The sequence below is a fragment of the Staurois parvus genome, unplaced genomic scaffold (assembly GCF_062004578.1).
Source record: "Staurois parvus isolate SC_StPar_1 unplaced genomic scaffold, SC_StPar_1.0 ptg000264l, whole genome shotgun sequence".
Lineage (NCBI taxonomy): Eukaryota > Metazoa > Chordata > Amphibia > Anura > Ranidae > Staurois > Staurois parvus.
This window is the reverse complement of record NW_028318060.1, coordinates 9,823,012-9,843,393: the sequence shown is the minus strand read 5'-3', so window position 1 is coordinate 9,843,393 and position 20,382 is coordinate 9,823,012. Positions and strand designations below refer to the sequence as shown.

The 20,382-nt window shown below is 39.6% G+C and overlaps 1 protein-coding gene across 1 annotated transcript in view; it reads right to left on the bottom strand.

Annotated features, from left to right (window-relative positions):
* LOC149459305 (CD109 antigen-like) overlaps positions 1-20,382 on the bottom strand; it is a 106,412-nt gene that overhangs the window by 46,002 nt on the left and 40,028 nt on the right. The window contains exons 14-18 of the mRNA XM_089681385.1: positions 19,931-20,113; positions 12,946-13,098; positions 12,349-12,378; positions 8,857-8,917; positions 2,218-2,320 (exon numbers count right to left, since the gene is read on the bottom strand). Of these exons, the coding sequence (XP_089537511.1) occupies positions 2,218-2,320; positions 8,857-8,917; positions 12,349-12,378; positions 12,946-13,098; positions 19,931-20,113 (530 nt within the window). The remainder of the gene's footprint in view (positions 1-2,217; positions 2,321-8,856; positions 8,918-12,348; positions 12,379-12,945; positions 13,099-19,930; positions 20,114-20,382) is intronic.

The following is a 20,382-nucleotide window of genomic DNA, read 5'->3' as shown; positions in this document are numbered from 1 at the left end:
ATCCTTCTCCTTCTTCTCATCCTTCTTCTTCTCATCCTTCTCCTTCTTCTCATCCTTCTCCTTCTCCTCATCCTTCTCCTTCTTCTCATCCTTCTCCTTCTCCTTCTTCTCATCCTTCTCCTTCTCCTTCTTCTCATCCTTCTCCTTCTCCATCTTCTCATCCTTCTCCTTCTCCTTCTTCTCATCCTTCTCCTTCTTCTCATCCTTCTCCTTCTTCTCATCCTTCTCCTTCTCCTCATCCTTCTCCTTCTCCTTCTCCTCATCCTTCTCCTTCTCCTTCTTCTCATCCTTCTCCTTCTCCTTCTTCTCATCCTTCTCCTTCTCCTTCTTCTCATCCTTCTCCTTCTCCTTCTTCTCATCCTTCTCCTTCTCCTTCTTCTCATCCTTCTCCTTCTTCTCATCCTTCTCCTTCTCCTTCTCTTTCCTCATCTCCAAGGGCATTTAAATTAAAGGTACAGTGTTCTGCACTAATTTAAAGGCTCTCTGAAGCCTAGAAACCCTTTTTATAAGTCATCTTCGTAGCGAAGAAATTCGCATCGAATCGAATTTCACACTGGAATTCGCCGAATCAGCCGAATCGAATTTTTGAGAAATTCGCTCATCTCTAGTGGTGAACCATGTAATGAAATTATACACTATATGCTGGCTTGTTTCTTACATTTTATAAGTGTTTTTAATCTGGACGCTAATAAATTGTTTTATAAATAGAGAGCACTATGGTTCCACTTTTCTGTTTTCCATAATACATATTATATGAGAGCGTCAGCTGGAGGAGTGTATACTGTGGCGGTGCCGGGAGAGGAGCTGGAGGAAGACCACAGAGGGTGTACATAAGTCTGTCTACATGTTGAGTTCACAATGACCTATTGAAGTGAGGTGAGCAGGTTTTTCACCTAATGGTGTTGCCACGGTTGGCACTGAAGAAGAGAGAAGATTTATCTTATACACATTGCAAATTGGTGTTATAAGAGACTTTTCATTATTGTTATATAGGATATTAGTCTGTTGCGCTACACTTTATTGTTATTCATTTTGGTACAAGTGTTGTGAAGTCACTACCAGTGTTTTAGCAGCAACTATTTAGAGCACTATCATATTATTTTAGGGTGTGTTGCACTGATTGAATAGGGGTTTAAACCAATGAAAACTGACTGAAGTTTGGAGAAGCTACCAGGTTTTGGAGTAAAGCTGGCCATAGATGGATAGAATTTCAAACAAAAATTCTTAGGAGAAGTCTTAAGAATATTCATAAAAAAAATGCTCAGAACATTCTCTGAACATGTTTTTGTCTTTTGAAAGATTTTGTTTGCTTTTAACAATTGATTTTGGAATGAATAGACTTTACCAAATTAAACCACAAATGCTGTTAAATGTTTGTTCATGCAAGAAAAATTTTCCATCCTGCTCCTTTGAATTTTTCCACCACTGCAGTCGAAAACGAACATCAGTTTGACCCTTTAATGATTACAAAAATGAGCAAACTTTCTTAGAACATTCTTTTCTTAAGAACTTTCATGCCAAATTCTACCCATCTATAGCCAGTTTAAGATAGAATTTTGGAGGAAGGAGATCAAGGTATTGAGCAGGAGTGAAGAGCATGCTAAATCACTTAGTAATCAGTCAGGTTATTGTGTGCTAATAAAGCTACAATGCAACTGGCAGTATATATTATCAAGCTGAGAGCATACTACACACTAAATCGCAACCACCAAACATTTATCCCTTCATCAATCACAACCAAGGGATTGTCTGCACCTGCCAATGGGAAGATGAAATACGAGGTGGACCTGATGGAGAAATTCCACCTATAAGTGACCTAACAGAGCTGTCACTTATCTCTTAAGCAGAAGAGAAAGGACTGAAAAACAACCTATAAGGAACGATCTATAAACTATAGATATATTGTTTTTGTTTTTTTACAGTATGTACATAGATATATATATATATATATATATATATATACATATACTATCATTGTTGGATTCATGAAGGGATAAACACTTTTTAGTGGTTACATTTTAGCATACAGTTTTCTCCTGGTATGATAAAAGGCTAGACAGTCCAAACTGGTCCACTGTTTTGTACTGCTATGTCTTTGTATTAAAATTAATGAGCTTTTAATATGGACAAAGACCTGTGGGCATATGTACTATGGTTCCAAATAGTAGAGCAACCCCTTGTCTCAAAACACATTTTATAAAGAAAATAGGTTTATACCTGATGTTTGCTTCTAGCCATATCCAGGTTTCATCAAACAGTGCTCCAAGATTTGGATTTGATGGTGATGTTGGTTGCATGAATAAATCTGTTGGCTGAAAATCTGAACAAGATTACATTTATAATTAAAATATGCTATAGGCCTATCAGGTTTCTGTCTCCTCTCTCTATGGGTAACCAGAATCCAGAAAAACCAAAGTCTATAGTGAAGTGCTACAAGCAGTGTATATAAGAGGACAACAGTAGCTGTAAAAATGATCTAATTATTTTATGGACATCCTATTATAAAATCAATCAACTGGATTTGCATCACATCAATAAAAGAACAACTGTGATTCTTGTTCTTGTACTTTTTGCATTGTTCTTCCTAATCCCAAGCCTGATAAATTGAATGTAGCCCATGTTGTAATTCTTAGTATGTCTGACTGTGTAATAGCACTTCAAAACTGCATCCAATTATATTTTGTTTTTAAATATTCCGTGCTTTGCATGGTGGTGAAAAAATATCAGACACATCTATACCTATTTCTCTGTGGTCATCCTATATGCCTAAATGGAAGAGAACCTTGCAGAAATGCTTGTAATAGTGATTGTTTTCACAAAAAGTACTATGGAAAGGGAAACTGCATACAAGAAGCCAAATTGTGTTTTCTAATATCAAATTACACATGAACAGACTGTTTATGTGAAAAAATTTTCTGTAATGAACTATAATAAAGTTCATCAGTATTATGTACACATATAAGTGCTGTGGTAGGTTAATAGTTTCCTAGTCTAGTCTCTAAAGACAAACAGTAATATTTTTGCAGGCTGCCAGAGGTCTGCAAGTTGACGGAATTATAACCCTGAATCCGCATTTTTCCAGTTTATTGAAATATGCACTCTGCCCTAAAGTAAGCAGATTATGGATTAGGGTGTATGTCCTCCTCCGCACTCTGCTTCACACAGACATTAAGCGTAACCCGTACGAAGTGCTTCTATTTAAACCACTGGAGGGCCTTCTCCGTTCTGAACGGCAGCTGGCATCACATTTATTTATGGCTACTAAATTTACAATTGCGAGGGCTTGGAAAACTCCTCTTCTCAGCTTTGAGGCTGTCAAAAACCGGATGAACTTCATAATGGTTAATGAAAAACTGACGGCCATATTGTTGGATACCCATACAAAATTTCTGCAGATATGGCGTCCCTGGCTGTATATAGCCCAACCATCGAGATTCGACCAGTCCCTTCTGTCGATCTGAGGATGGATCATGCTGTGATTTCCTCGGAGCCCTCCCCTTTTTTTTGTATCTCCTCTTTGTCCGTGTCTTTTCACCGAGTGTCTTTTTTCTAATCTCCTGTCTAATCTGTTCTTATCCATATTCTATTGATTGTGCTTACTGTTCTCTGTGCTACATCTGCAATACTACCTATGCAACCTGGATTTCTTCGTGAGCCTAAGGTCTGGAATATATATCAATAATTGGAGCGGTTTCTTCTCATGCCTCTCATGTTTCTTATATGTTGATGTAGCTAAATTCCCTCTTAGAGTCTACACTATCATTGAACCTCGAAGAATGTTAATCGCTTCTTTCCTACCCCTCTCACCGTCTTCTCCTTCAGGGCATTTTTGTAATAAGTTAAAGCTCACGTTTCTTCCAATACACGCCTTGCATTAGTTCTCAATTATACAGTACAATTTACATTTGTTGGTCAATGAAACTATGCTCCAAATGTTTGTTTATCTTTGCTCAATCTATAATACTCTTAAAAAAGTAATATAATAAATATAAAACTCTTTGTAAAAGAAATATGCACTCATTTATAAAAGCCAGTGTCTAAAAAGTATACCTTGGATTGGATCAACCTATTCCAAATTTCTAATATCCCAATACATGGGACAGAGCTCCAAGGGATGTCAAAGCCCTGCTTGCTTTGTGCATCTAAATTCAGGAGGAATTGTTGACTGCATAGAAAAAGTTGACTAATAAATAATGGTAGAAGCCTTTGCTACAGCAAAGCAGTTTTATTACTTAAATTATTTGACGTACTAAGGAATACTGCTGAAAACATTTTTAGTTTGTTTTGGATATAGTAAAAAAGGTTGAAAGGGTTAATTTATGTTACCTTTATAAAACAAGCAGGTGCACACTATTTATAGAACAAGCAGGAGCAATCTATTTATAGAAAAAGCTGGGTGCAATCTGTTTATAGAACAAGAAGGTACAATCTATTTATAGAACAAGCTGGGTGCAATATGTGTGCAGCTTTTGTGTGACAAAAGTAGGATAATGCCCCTCCTATAGGTGTAGGCCATTTATGTATTGAATGCAAAACTCCCAGAGATGTCATTGTCCCATCCAGCCTTCCAACTAGGATGTTGCTAAGACATGCTCAGCCATTACTGCTCAATCCCATCATCACAGAAGCGATCTCTCAAACCCCTGCACATACACTATATTGCCAAATTTATTGGGACCCCCTCCAAATCATTGGATTCAGGGGTTCCAATCACCTCCATGGCCACAGGTGTATACAATCAAGCACCTAGGCATGTAGACTGCTTCTACAAACATTTGTGAAATAATGGGACGCTCTCAGGAGCTCAGTGAATTCAAGCATGGTAGCGTGATAGGTTGCCACCTGTGCAATAAGTCCATCCATGAAATTTCCTTGCTACTAAGTATTGCACTGTCAACTGTTAGTGGTATTATAACAAAGTGGAAGCAAGTGGGAACAACAGCAACTCAGCCACGAAGTGCTAGGCCTCATAAAATGACAGAGCAGGGTCATTGCATCCTGAAGCGCACAGTGTGCAGAAGTTGCCAACTGTCTACAGAGTCAATAGCTAAAGACCTCTAGACTTCATGTGGCCTTCAGATTAGCACAACAACAGTATGTAGAGATCTTCATGGAATGGGTTCCCATGGCCAAGCAGCTGCATCCACGCCTTACATCACCAAGTGCAATGCAAAGCATTGGATGCAGTGGTGTAAAGTATGCCGCCACTAGACTCTAGAGCAGTGGAGAAATGTTCCCTGGAGTGACAAATCACACTTCTCTTTCTGGCAATCCAATGGATGTGTCTGGGTTTGGCGGTTGCCAGGAGCATGGTACTTGCCTGACTGCATTGTGCCAAGTGTAAAATTTGGTGGAGGGGGGTTATGGTGTGGGGTTGTTTTTCAGGGGTTGAGCTTGGCCCCTTAGTTCCAGTGAAGGGAACTATTAAGGCGCCAGCATACCAAGATTTTTTTATACAATTTAATTATCCCAACTTTGTGGGAACAGTTTGGGGATGGCACCTTCCTGTTCCAACATGACTGCGCACCAGTGCACAAAGTAAGGTCCATAAAGACATGGATGAGCGAGTTTGGGGTGGAAAAATTTGACTGGCCTGCACAAAGTCTTGACCTCAACCCAGTAGAACATGTTTGGGATGAATTAGAACTCAGACTGCGAGCCGGGACTTCTCGTCCGACATCAGTGCCTGACCTCACAAATGCGCTTCTGAAAGAATGGTCAAACATTCCCATAGACACACTCATAGCCTTCCCAGAAGAGTTGAAGCTGTTATAGCTGCAAAGGGTGGGCCAACTCAATATTGAACCCTATGGACTGGGATGCCATTAAAGTTCATATGTGTGTAAAGCAAGCGTCCCAATACTTTTGACAATATAGTGCATGTCATCTACTATCACCTCCATCTCAGTATTGCTGACCTAAATAGTTTGCATCCAGCTTATTCTATAAATTGACTGTGCCCCACTTGTTTTAAAAGAGGCTTTGCATCTTTACTGAAGCATTAAATGATTATTTCACCTTTGCCAATAACTGCCTATGCAGGTAATGGGAGCCTGTAGATAAAAAAAAACTGAGCAGATGTGACTAAAGTTAGATAACACCATTGCTATGGGCTTTTTTTGTACCTCCAGTACACTGACCAAAAAACCCCAGAGGTGGCATTATCCCATCCTGCCTTTTTGCTAGTAGATTGCTAAGACACTGACAGCTGTTACCGCTCACCCCCACCATCACAGGAGAGAGCTCTGACACCACCACACATGCGGTCCACTATCTCCTCTATCTCAGCATCACTGAACTCAAGGCTACTGCAGCAGGAGAAAAAAAGGTCATGTTAGGGTGTTTGAATCAAGTAGGAATGTTTAAGCAATGTCCTGGCAGGATGTGAGGATACCATCTCTGGGAGATTTCCTGCTGGGCTTTGGGGGTACGTACAGTACACATCCTACACATATTGCAAGAGTTTGCTTTAACTTTGGTCAAAGCTGCGCATTTTGTTTTCTATCTATTGGCATCCCTTACCTACGTAGTCAGTTTTTTGGTAAATGTGAACTCTTTAAAAAAGTGATGTAGTACAGTAGATATCCTGTTGAAATTCCTCAAACCACCAGAAGATGCCAATACTATAGCTGTAAGTAGGTTGAGCAGTAAATAATCGTCATAAAAAAGTGCAAAGCAACTCCCTCAGAAACCTTATTCAATACGTAATGTATACCACTATTGATAGTGAATATTGACAAACATTCATGATAAGAGTAGTCCCATCAACATAAAAGTTCATAAAATACACCAATTGGTGTAAATATGTGACACTGAATATCTTATTCTATTCACATTTCGGTGCACCACCACACCAGGTGAAAAACCTGCTCACCTTCTAATTAAATCAATAACGTTCTTCAGGATGTACACAGCCTTTTTCCATACAGACTCAAATCTTCCTCTTAACTTCCTCGCCCTCCTTTTGGTCTGACATCCAGCAGGGATGATCTGCTGTGTGCAGTGGTTTTGCACAGAGCAGCCCGGATCATAGCCAGAGCATATAGCAGATCATCCATGCTGGATGTCAGACCAAGAGGAGGGCGAGGAAGTTAAGAGGAAGATCTGAGTCTGTATGGAAAAAGGCTGTGTACATCCTGAAGACCGCTAGTGATTTAATTAGGAGGTGAGCAGGTTTTTCGCCTGGTGTGGTGGTGGTGCACCGAAGTATGAAAAGAAGAAGATATTCACAGTGTAACATATTTACACCAATTGGTGTATTTTATGAACTTTTATGTTGATGGCACTATTCTTATCATGAATGTTTGTCAATATTCACTATCAATAGTGGTATAAGTTATGTTTTGAATAAGGGTTATGAGGGAGTTGCTCTGCACTTTTTTATGATTATTTATTGTGAGTGAGGTGAAATTCACTTGATTTGTGTTCAGCAAGCAACAAGTGGGTGGTTTTATTACATTTATATTACATTTATATTGTCTTTGTGACATTTAATATTCAATATTTTTTGGTCACGGGGGACACACTGATTGAATCAGGTTGGTTATTTTGAGTAATTGTGATAAAGTCCTTTAAAGGATAAGTTCACCTTTTAACAAAAAATAATAAATGCACATTTTTTTTCAGGTGAAAAAAATGTGCATTTATTACTTTTCGTTTGTGGTGTCTCTAAAGCATTGCAACAGCAATCAGCAGATCACTGGTGCTATACAGGTCTCCCCCTGACCTGTCAGTATATCTGCTTGCTCATACAACCCATATGGGCAAGCAGATACTTAGTGACAGGAAGGCTCAATGAACTACCATGATGCTGTGGAGCACCGTGGTAGCTCTTTAAAAACTACAAGCCAACAGCTGCAAAGGCTGTCGGAACTTGTAGTTTTCCCATTCACAAAACACTGTGAACGAGTGATTCAGCCAGGCGGGGCAGAGAGGCATGGCATTTCAAATTGTGACAGCTTTACAGAGAAGATACCCCACTAGCTGTCACAACGGGAATAAGGGGGGTGCGGGGGCCTGTCCGATCCTAACATGTTACACTCTAAATATGGATGTAATATGTAACATATTACAAAAGGTGAAATTTTCTATGTGAGCATCAAGGGGAGAAGTGCAAGGACTATCCCCGCTTGGTGGGGTAAGACTGATTCCAATCCTCCTTTGGGAAAACGCTGGGACTTTTTTCTACCGTGTGGGTTTCTCTCTCTCTTCCTTTCTTTATTACAGAAACTGTTGCAACCCTTTTATATATGATATTGCCTATAAGGCTGACTGTTCTTTTAATGTTCTTCAGTATGGACACACATCTTGTTAAGAAACCTGGTGTGGAGTGTGTACTTTGTTCTGATGAGGTACTACTCTTGGTCATGGGCTTGTGCCCAGAGGAATAATAGGGACCAGAGCCAGCAGGAAGTGATACAGGGTTGGATCTTAGGGCCTGAATTCAAATTAAAGGGGATGTCTGAAGGTTTGAGTATGGCTACCACGGGAACCATGGTATTCTCCATGCTAAGGAAGGTTAAAAGCCATGGTCTAGTTACAATACAAAACCACTGCCGGGTTTTTATGGGCAATATTTTAACAACTTTTCCCAGTTTTATCAAAGAAAAATGTTTTTATTGCTATCTGTGGTGGTTTTCCCTGATTTCCTGTCCCAAATGATGCCAGTCTCCAGGGCAGGAAGTGAGGGGAAACTTCCATATATAAACCCCAAGCGTAAGTCAGCCTCCCTCCAAAACTAAGCAGAAACTAAAAAGTTTTTGCTTATATTTTAATATTTTTGACTTCTTTCCTTTAACTGTGGTATTACTTGGATGGTGCAAATCTGTTTTATATATTAAAATCAAGCAAACATACCTTCATGTGAAAAATAGTATGTGCTTATCCCGACATCAGTCCAAGTACTGTATCCCCAAGGCTAAGGGTAGAAAAGTTAAATTGTTAGTTTTTTTTTTAAGATCAGAGATGCATGTTTCATACAATTCATAGATCCATTTTTGGTACATGACATACACCAGAAAAAGCAATTAATAATATTAAATGTATACTAAGAAATCTTTATAACTATGTTCAGTAAAATGCAGTAAAGCAGACTGTAAAGTGCTTAAATCTTCCCCAACCAATCACAAATTGTCTATTTCCATATTTAACTAGTCTAAGCTATTGAAAAGTTAAAACCCTAATAATTTTCCTTAAAGTGTATCTCTAAGCAAAACCCTTTCTTCGTTCCGAGAAAGGGTACAATTCTCTGTATAATTTTATAGTGGTCCGTCTTCCCATTAAGAAGATTCACCCCTCTATCGGTACTGGCAGCCTTTGTCACCAAGAAAGAAAGTGAGGGGAAATCCAACATTTTAGTCCCCAGAACAAGAAGTGAGGGGACATCTTCAAATTGGGATACTTGTTCCGGGAACATCTTTCTAAGAGGGGAATTTCCCTCGCTTACGGAGGTTTCCTCTAACTTTTTGTTGCATCTCTGGATAAGGAATGAAAATAAATTACTCAAATGGTACACCAAAAGCAAAAAGCAGAACCTGACAGGAGGTTTAACCCTTCCCTACCCTATCCAATAATAAAATTGTTCTGGCTAGAGATACACTTTGGGGTTGATTAACTAGAACTGGAGGGTGCACAATCTTGTGCAGCCATGCATGGCAGCCAGTCAGCTCCTAATTTCAACTGGTTCGCTTATGTTTTGACATCAGTGCCCATCATTGTTGCATATCAGTGCAGCATCATCAGTGCCGCCTATCAGTGCCGCCTATCAGTGCTGCCTATCCGTACCACCTCGTCAGTGCCCATCAGTGCCGCCTATCAATGCCCATCAGTGCTGCCTATCAGTGCAGCCTCATCAACGCACATCATTGAAGGAGAAAAATTACCTGTTTGCAAAATTTTAAAATAGAAACAAAGAAAAACTTTTTTTTTTTGCTCTTTTTTTGTTTATAGCACAAACATTAAAACACCCAGAGGCTATTAAATACCACCAAAAGAAAGCACTATTTGTTTTAAAAAAATGTATACAAATTTCATATGGGTACAGTGTTGCATGACCGCATAATTGTCATTCAAAGTGTGACAGCACTGAAAGCTGAAAATTGGCCTGGGCAGGAAGGGGGTATAAGTGCCCAGTAGGCAAGTGGTTAAAGGAAACCTATACAATAATGTACAAAATCAACCATATTTCCCTGATAGTAAACATTGCAAATCGACCTACCAGCACATACCGTTCTTTGATTTCAAAATGCGATTCTGCTTACCTTTTGGACATACAAAAGTGCTCACTATAGACCTGATTTACTAAAGTGTGAACATAGGTGAAGTGCATTTAAGTAACCCATATTCTCTTCAAATTTCCAGTCATGGGAACAAAATGTTTTACATTTTAACTTGATGTAAAAGCCAACAGGAGGAACCACTGCAAATTGAAATTGTTCTTTGGACTTAACATATTAACATTGCCCAAAGATGAACAGAAAATACCCTGTGTGACAGTGTGGCAATCTGTCACCCAGGATTCTCAACAAGGCAGGTTGAGGGGCTCCAGGGTAAGTGTTTGATACGGAGGAAAGTGGATTTTCACTTTCCTCCTTTGTTTGTAAGGTCTGTTTTGGGATCTGGAGATTTCAAAGAGATCTGGTAGGGATGAAATCTCCAATCCTGGGACCAGGAGACTGATTGCACAGGTGTGTGCAGGGCTTTTCATAGAATCAGGACCAGGGTTCTGGGCTCCACCCCGGCAGATAGGAGTCAGGAGGGCTCCACCTGGAAGACAGGAGTCAGGAGGGCTCCACCAAGGAGAGGTGGAAGCCAAAAGCGGCAAGGAGCTGCTTGGGAGTAGCTGTGTGAGAGAGCCATTTTTGAAGGAGTCTGCAGGTGACAGATGTAAGCCTGAAGAGAAAGGCTAGAGAAAGAGTGTTTATATCTGAGAGAGCCAGGAGGCTGAATTTTGTTTATTTGGATGATAGATACCCCTGTGTGGGAAACTTCTGAGGTTTTGAACTTTCATTTAAATAAAAGTGGGCTAAAAAGGCCTTAAAAAGCAAGCGAGTTGCTGTGTGCGTTTAACAAAGCTCTACCCTTTGAAGCGAGTTCCACACCTGTTTTTAGGGTTCACACAATGTCATATGAATCATTACTCTAATTGGGATTTACCTCTTTTGGAGGTCCCAGAAAAATGATTCATTAACGCTTGAAATGTATTTTAACAAAAAGGCAAGAAATAATACTATATGCTACATCCAACCACAAATATTTCACCCACATCTCCTGGGGGCTCCAGTGTTCAGTGTTATGGCTCACGTAACATGAAATAAAAAGAAGAATCCAATAGGAATATTAGGTGACAATTGTAATGGGCACATTTGGTGTGCAGGACCAAGAGCACATGCACAAAGGTCTCACTAATGGAGTTCCTGAGGATTATAAGAAACCATTAAATGATTTGCCTCTCTGAATATCAGTGAAATGAAATGAAATATCAGTTTTGAGTGCACTTACCTTTGAAAGTTGTACAAAAGCAGAGCAAAGCTTCAAAGAAAGTATTTAATCCAGGGGAAGTGGTACAAAGCTGATTACGATCTAATAATGTGGTGATTTAATCAGCTATATTTTGGCAAACATAACCATATGTATAATAGTTTTACTCAGGTAATGTATTACCTGTGTGCTTGTTCTCATCAAGGGGCTTAAGACATAGAGGGCTGAGAAAGCCCATCTCTTTGATTTATGTACTGCAATTTTTTATGACTCCTGTGTTCAAATGCTGTGATAAAGGCACAAATATTACAGGATTTTGGATGTGGTTACATCATTACATCACCATTTCTATGGCAATAACTAAAAATGTGGACATTAGGACAGGTTCTTCTTTCTGTGGGTTTAAAAAGACTTTTATTGCATCACCCTGGAAAATGGATTTTAAAAAATCTCAAAGCACAGGTTAGTGTCTGATTCTTTTGACATACCTAGTAGGACAAATACTGTTCCTAAAATACCTTAGCATTGTCTTGAGATAAAGGTACAAATACACAATTTAGGACTGCCATTGCTGGCCAAGGAATGCTAGCTGACTGAATGTTTTGCTTATCTGTTAGCTGTAATACTTTCTGCATGACTGACCTTAAACAGGCATAGAGATCAGGGACTTGGAAAAAAGTCAACAATCATTTGAGTCCCTGTATATGTTTGGGATGCAAAGTATTGCAGCCAGTATAACAGCAAGTCATCTTACATTTTCAGAAAGAAAGCACATCAATCATATCCTTTATGTTTCTTTCACAGGTTTCATATAAATATTGTTTTTACATAGTGAAGGTTGACATTATATTTTAATGTTTCTTGACCTACCTGGGTGTAGCTCATATAAGATGTTTCCACCTAGGGAAAAAAAAAACATTTTATATATGTGTGCAACATCCAGTTAATCTATGATGCCCCTTTCAGATGGGGCGGACCCATCAGTGGATACACCTTCTCAGCAGGGGATCTCTCCGCTGATCCTCCCTGAGCAAGCAGATGACAGGTCTGTGTCCACTCCACTGCTGCAAAGCAGACACAGATACAGCCCACTGTTTTCTATGGAGTGCTCAGATGGAAACGAACTGCCTGTCCGTTTCCACCCGACTGTCATCCGATCTGATCTGCGGGATGGATGGGGAATGGATCCCCATCCGTCTGTTTTTAGCATACAGGATTGGGTCGGATGCCAGTAGGTGTCGGCTAACACATGTCCACTGACACCCACCGGTCCATAGGGGGCTATGTTTATAGAATCGGGCTCGCCTAAAAAAACTGACAGGCAGACCCAATCAGACTATCATGTGTAAAAAGGGCCATAGAATTTCAAACAGTTCAAATAAAACAGAAACAACTGCAAACAAGTTTGTGACACTATAGTATAAAAATATACACATTTTCTCAAGGGGTGCATTGAATTATACTCACTGCATTTGGAGAAAAGTTACTTCCATCTTCAAAAAGATTGGCACGTTTATTAGTTATTTGAAGCCCCACCAAAGCATGGCTTTCTTTCACATTAATGGATAAAGACACATTTTTTGATGGCTTTGTAATGCTTTCACTCCAGGATAAAGTAACCTTTGAAATAAAAATAAATACTTATTTTGTACATGTTTCTGGTTGAATAGCTGTAGCTAGGTTCTGGCAAATGTCAGTGATACCCTTGGACTTAGTCAAGAACAAACATAAAGCAGTTCTAAAGTCAAAAGGTTTTTACCCTACTGCCTCACCTACATTAAGGTAAAAAACCTTCCACCTGCTGTTCCTTCGCCCCACCACCTCCACCACCAAATACTTACCTGAGTCTTCTCTCAATGCAGTGCTGTGCTTGGCTGCGGCAGCAATGGTCTCTTTTCCTACTGTGTGTGTCTATGAATGCGCAAAGCCTGGATCAGCGGTGAGCCTGCATGTGTGCCCCCATAGCATGACATCCAGGAGAGGAGGAGTAGACAGTGCTGGCAGGAGACTCTAGAAGAGGAGGTACGGGGCTGTACTGTGCAATACCAGTGCACAGACCAGGTAGGAATAAACCTCTTTTTTATTTGAGGGAAAAAAATAGGAGCCTTTCATATAACTTTAACTGGATCATGGTAAGTGATAGGTTGTCTAGCATTTTGAAAAGCTAACAGACTAAATTTGAAGCTGTCTGGGACCTATGGATTTGTTACAGCTCACATCCATGACCATTAGAAGCACTTACTTTCATTTCTTACTGACTCCTTTTTACTCCCTTTCCTCTCCCCGTACCTTACATATGTTGTTTGTTGAAGTTTATATTGATATAATTTCATAACTAATATTGCTGTGGAAGAAATACTTTGGCTGTATATGGAGGCTAAAAAGTTGTCTTTATTGTCTCCCATATACTTTTGTTAAATGGAAAATGTATGCTCTTCTTACTACTGAAAGAACTTCATATGGGCAAACATGATTTATTAAACTGTAATACAAATATTGCAAAAAAAAAAACACAAATAAGTTCAGCTATTTGTACATTATAATCATTAATCATCACTAACATAATACTGAAAAAAGAAGTGTCTGTTTTGCTCATAGCAAAAATTCAGATACCAGTTGTCAACAGGAATTTGAGAGTCTGAACCTAAAAGATGTCTTTGGGTAGCAGTATCATGCAATTCCTGGCAGCAACATATTCCTTGTACTGATATGTATCTCTTATTTAGACAAAAAAGCTCCAAGATGCAGCTTAATGCTCCCAAATTTAGGGTGTCTGTGGTCTTCCAATGCTGACTCTTTGTGTTTAAGCACCACCCACATCCCACAATGCAGTGTGGTCCCTGGATTCTATTTTGGGATTCAGCACATATTTTGATTACTAATGAAATATTTTATTAACTTTTATTCAGTGAGTTGTTGACTTAAACTGGCACTAATTTGCTTGTTTTTATTGTTAAAAATCAAATGAAAATTGCATGAGTGCTACATTAAATTCCAGCTGTTTAATACTTGCCAAACAGCTGGTTACAATCTTATTATACAGTCTCTGTACAATCTCCATTACAATATATGTAGTGCAAAGGCCTGTCTAAACCATCTTTCCAATCAGATAAGCCCTCACACACCATAATTGTTGGTAAATCTAAAGAAGATGATATATTTAGATTTTAATATGTGTAGTTATCTTCAGTCCCTGTTGCCAATTAAAACATGTAACACAAATGTCCGATTGCCACTGGTCATGAGCAGCTCTAAGTCGTATATTGTCCTTGTTGTCATACACTATACAGATGGTGACTTTCATGGTTGACATTTCTCCAGCTCATTAAAGCAGCTTATGAAAAAAGTCAAAGTGCATATTCAACACTCCATATGAGGTAACGTGTAGAGAGGGCTTGAAGTGGTCATTTCAATCACCTGTCTACCATTCTGTATGAATTGCAGTCATTTTAAGTCTGACCTATTATGTCAAAAATTAATTTCTGCATATATAGAATTCTGCATAGTCATTACAACTCAGCATTGCTTGACAACCTGCAAGCATTTACAGGGAGCCAACTCAAGGAACCCCACGCCCTTAGAGTTTATCTCAAGGAGAACAGATTTGCCTTGTGCAACTTTTAACTTGCCAATGATGTTAATCATGCCTTATAAAGATTATAAAAAGGCTGTACGATCATAACATTTTTTGGTCTCAGACATATAAAAGCAGACCCCCGCATGTATGTAAAGCGTGTGTCAATAAATCTTAATTCATTTGAAACTACCCACAGACATTGGTTGCTGCTGATTTTTTGTCACACTATGTCAGGGCTCCAGGTATGACCAGAGATGTGTGAACTGACACAGGGAAACGCAGGCTCAATTATGGTGTAACAATATAATTTATTAAAGGCTATACACAAAACCAAACCTCCAACTGATAACGGAATGTACACAGACAAGAGCAGTCAGGGCTGGTGAGGTGGAGTGGTCAGGCAGGCCGGGTCAGGAACCATTGGGCAGACAAGACACAAAGGAGCAGGCAGAGCGTAGTCAGAGGGGCCGGGACAGGAACAATCAGGCACACAAGGTACCAAAGAAGCAGGCTGGAGAGTGGTCAGGAATAGCCGGGGTCGGTGCAGGCAGAGTTCTATCAAAGTCAGGAGTCAGGCAGAGGGATCAGGAAGGCAGACAACAGGATCAGGCACAGGGGCTCATGGGCACAATACACCAAGGCACTGACTGCAGGCCTGGCCATTGCTTAAGTACACCTCCTGCAATCAGCCTCAGGTGATGGTTTGATTGCAGGAGTGAGATTCTGGCTGCTGAGAGGACCCGCTGGCCAGCACTGGTACTGCAGCCCACAAGGCAGGTGAACCCCAGCACCACCTGTGGTGAGTCCATTCCTGACACCCTACCCTAAACAAAATGATGCTGTTCAGTTGGATAGTCTGAGGCTTGGACTTCCAGACCTCCCTAGCAACTTGAATTCCTTGACAGAGCACCTGAGTATTATCACTATTATGTTTGGAGACTTCTATGATTGGGGCAGGTGTGGAACCTTAAGTCTATACACCATTTAAGAACCTCTGTGTGTAGTTATTTGTTTTATGTCTTATCTGTCCACATCTGCATTAACATCAGACTAACCTTTTGAATGTGTGCTACCATAGGGTTGCTGCTTTACAAGGCTTTAGCCTAAAGAAGATCAAAGTATATTGCCCTAATGGCTGATGTATATCCACCTAAGCACATGAATGTATAAATTGGATGTGGTAAGTGTTTGACTCCTTGATAAGTTGGACACACTTACGAGCAAAAGTGTGAGAGTGGGAAATTTGTCCTTAATTACTGACGCATTACCATACATGAAGATATAGTAGAGACTGTTGTGGGTTTTGAGAAGTCCCTGTGGGTTTACACTCAGCCACGTAAAGTACATTTTTAGTTACTTGTTTCAATCTTTAGTGTATGATTATCTTGAATGTATGACTCTACTGTATGAAGAACACAGGACAGTAGGCCCTAGTTCATGGCCAGGGTAACAAATTATATGATAGTTTGCTCTGATGCCTGTAGTGCTAAGTGTGAAAGAAACTCTGTCTTTCAAACTACTCTTGTAATTTACAAGAAACTGGCTGATTTCTAAATGGCATGGTAATTTAATAGGTTAGCAGAATGCCATGCTGGTACATGTAGTTCTACTGACAGAGAGGGTAGAGACCTTGCCTGAAATTTCTAGTTTAAAAGTGAAAGACAAACTATGAGTCGCTGTCTCGCTATCTCTGTCTAAAAACTGCACTGGCTCTTTTAAGTTCATATGGCCAGGGTGAGATAAGGGAGGAAAATGAAAGTAGTAACTGATCAATTCGTTGCTTAAGCACCTCAAGCTGAAAATTGTATAAAGTTATATTTACTGTGCTTTGTGGCGGCACTGCTAGCAATAATAATGATAATTAGAGCTATTACGTCATTGATCAGCAGACTGTTCATGGGGAAATTAAAACAAAGTCTACAAAAGGCTGAGAAATACATACACTATATTGCCAAAAGTATTGGGGCACCCCTCCAAATCATTGTATTCGGGTGTTCCAATCACCTCCATGGCCACAGGTGTTTACAATCAAGCACCTAGGCATGCAGACTGCTTCTACAAACATTTGTGAAAGAATGGGTCACTCTCAGGAGCTCAGTGTGGTACCGTGATAGGTTTCCACCTGTGCAATAAGTCCATCCGTGAAATTTCCTTACTACTAAATATTCCACGGTCAACTGTTAGTGGTATTATAACAAAGTGGAAGCAACTGCGAACAGCAACTCAGCCATGAAGTGCTAGGGCATGTAAAATGACAGAGCAGTGCCAATACATGCTGAAGCTCACAGTGTGCAGAAGTCGCCAACTGTCTACAGAGTCAATAACTCAAGACTTCCATACTGCCTGTGGCCTTCAGATTAGCATAACAACAGTGTGTAGAGAGCTTCATGGAATGGGTTTCCATGGCCGAGCAGCTGCATCCAAGCCTTATATCGCCAAGTGCAATGCAAAGCGTCGGATGAAGTGGTGTAAAGCACACTGCCACTGAACTCTAGAGCAGTGGGGACGTGTTCTCTGGAGTGAAAAATCAGGCTTCTCTGTCTGGCAATCCGATGGACGTGCCTGGGTTTGGCGGTTGCCAGGAGAACGGTACTTGCCTGACTGCACTGTGGCAAGTGTAAAGTTTGGTGGAGGGGGGATTATGGTGTGGGGTTATTTTTCAGGGGTTGGGCTTGGCCCCTTAGTTCCAGTGAAGTGAACTTTTAAGGCATCACCATACCAAGACATTTTGGACAATTTCACGCTCCCAACTTTGTGAGAACAGTTTGGGGATGGTCCTTCCTGTTTCAACATGACTGTGCACCAGTGCACAAAGTAAGGTCCATAAAGACATGGATGAGCGATTTTGGGGTGGAAGAACTTGACTGGAGTGCACATAGTCCTGACCTCAACCCTGTAGACCACCTTTGTGATGAATTATAACTCAGACTGCAAGCCGGAACTTCTCGTCCGACATCAGTGCCTGCCCTCACAAATGCACTTCTGGAAGAATGGTCAAACATTCCCATAGGCACACTCCTAAACCTTGTGAACAGCCTTCCCAGAAGAGTTGAAGCTGTTATAGCTGTAAAGGGTGGGCCAACTCAATACTGAACCCTATGGACTAAGACTGGGATGCCACTAACGTTCATATGCGTGTAAAGGCAGGCATCCCGATACTTTTGGCAATATATCATATATGTTTGTGTGTAAATATGTATATATCCTGCTCACAAAGTGTCATTTTCTAAAGGATTCTGTTACATTTAAAAGTTGGCTCCCTCCTAGCTTTTATCTGTGGGAGCAAATCAAGCTGCACAGAACATGACAATTCTAAACCTTGTCTGGGAACTTGAAATTTTTGTCTTATTTGGGAAGTTCTGTATCTAAAACATTGATATATCTTGAACTCTATTTAATTAGGAATACTGGAGTTTGGAGGTGTCAATGTTTTTGAATCTTGTGGATTACCTTTTGAATGGTTTATTCCCATCATACTATGGGATTGTGTTTAACATTAGTTTGCTCAGTAAGTGTTAACTGATGCTTGTTGGATTGCATTTGTGAGGAATCAAGCCTTCTTAAATGTATAAGGCGAACAGTACTTAGTTCAATTTGATCAATTATGTAATATGTATGTTGTGATTCCTCCTATTGTATGCCATTAATTAAAAGTAATTATAATGGTAAAATTACAGTATGTTGATCTTGTTGTTAGTGTATGAAGTAGTAAACAGCATATTAGCAAAGGGAGCTAGAAATGTAGACTTTTTGTTAATTCAGAGAGATAAGCTGAAGAATAGGAAGTGTACATTAATAGGAGTGTACGTTAAGTTAGAGGAACTACAAAGATTACTACAAATGGTTAAAAGTTGACAATAACTTAACAAATGATTGAGGTTAATGATAAGGCTATATGAAGTTACATTGCTATATGTTATGATATGGATGTAGTTGAACAGTGCCCTCTGGGGGAATGAAGGAGACCTACTAGAAGTAAAGTGCTTTTTTTGTCTTGGCTGCCCAGTTGAATTAAGATGTGAAAATTATGTATGGGAAAGCTAAACATAAGTGTTGTACTTATGTAAGAGATGTCAGTTATGATGGATTTCTGAGGGTAGATTCATGATACCATCTAACATAAATTAGATCTCTCAGAAGAAAGAGGTAATTTATTTTGTAATTGAATAAAATTGGGAAAGTTCTAAAGAGGTTACTCAAAATGTCTATCATCTCCACAAATGAGATGATAGATGCTTTGGGAGTCTCTCACCTTGTACACCTTTCACCTGCGTTACTCCAGGCTAATGTAGGCAGATGCAGGTAGATGATCCGAAATGATCAGAGGGGGGAAATGTGTAGGGATGGCTTGAAGTGGCCATTTCAATCACCTAACTGTCTATCATGTTTTAGGAATGGCAGCCATTTAAAGTCTGATCTATTATGTCAAAAATAATTTCTGCATATATAAAATTCTGCATAGTCATTACAAGCATTTACGGGGGGCCAACGCAAGGAACCCCACACCCTTGGGACTTATCTCAAGAAGAAAAGATTTGACTTGTGCAACTTTTAACTTGCCAATGACTTTAATCAAGCTTTGTAAAGATTATAAAAAGGCTGTAAGATCATAGCAGTTTTTGGTTGTCTCAGACATGTATAAGCGGACCCCCCACATGTGTGTAGAGCGTGTGTCAATAAATCTTATCTGATTTGAAATTACCCACAGACGTTGGTTGCTGCTGGTTCTTAAACAGTAAATACAGCATATCATAAAGAGACTAAATCAGAGAAATGTTTTGCTTATATTAACATTTTGTAAAATTGAAATTAAAGATGACAGCTGAAACATATTAGTTAATGTGCTAATAGTTAAATTAAAATAACAGAAAGTACCTTATTCTGAAACAAGCCTTTCACGGGAAACATGTAAGAGGTTTGTACAATATTACCATATCCATTATTATCATGAAAGTAAAGGATAAGATTAGCATTGGGAGCCCAGGAGTGCTCTGGAGTGAGGCTAAATGAGGTCCTGTTTTGCCTCCCAGCAGAAACAATCAGACCTTTAGCCATAACCTGAAATATAATAAAAAAATTGTTTGACAAAAATACAGAAGTTAGTAATAATTGTTTAATATAGTGTTAAGACTGGTACCAACTCCAGAGGCAGTGTGGATCTACCATAAATCTACTGTCAGGGCCAGTTGATTGGTACCTGAGATGGAGTAAAGGTACACAGAGACCAAGAAAGGTGGCACAATTATTATTTGGTAAAGGAGAAGTAGCAATTTAACATGTGGAAAACCGTAGTAACTAACTCACTTACAGTTCTAAACACTATAGCA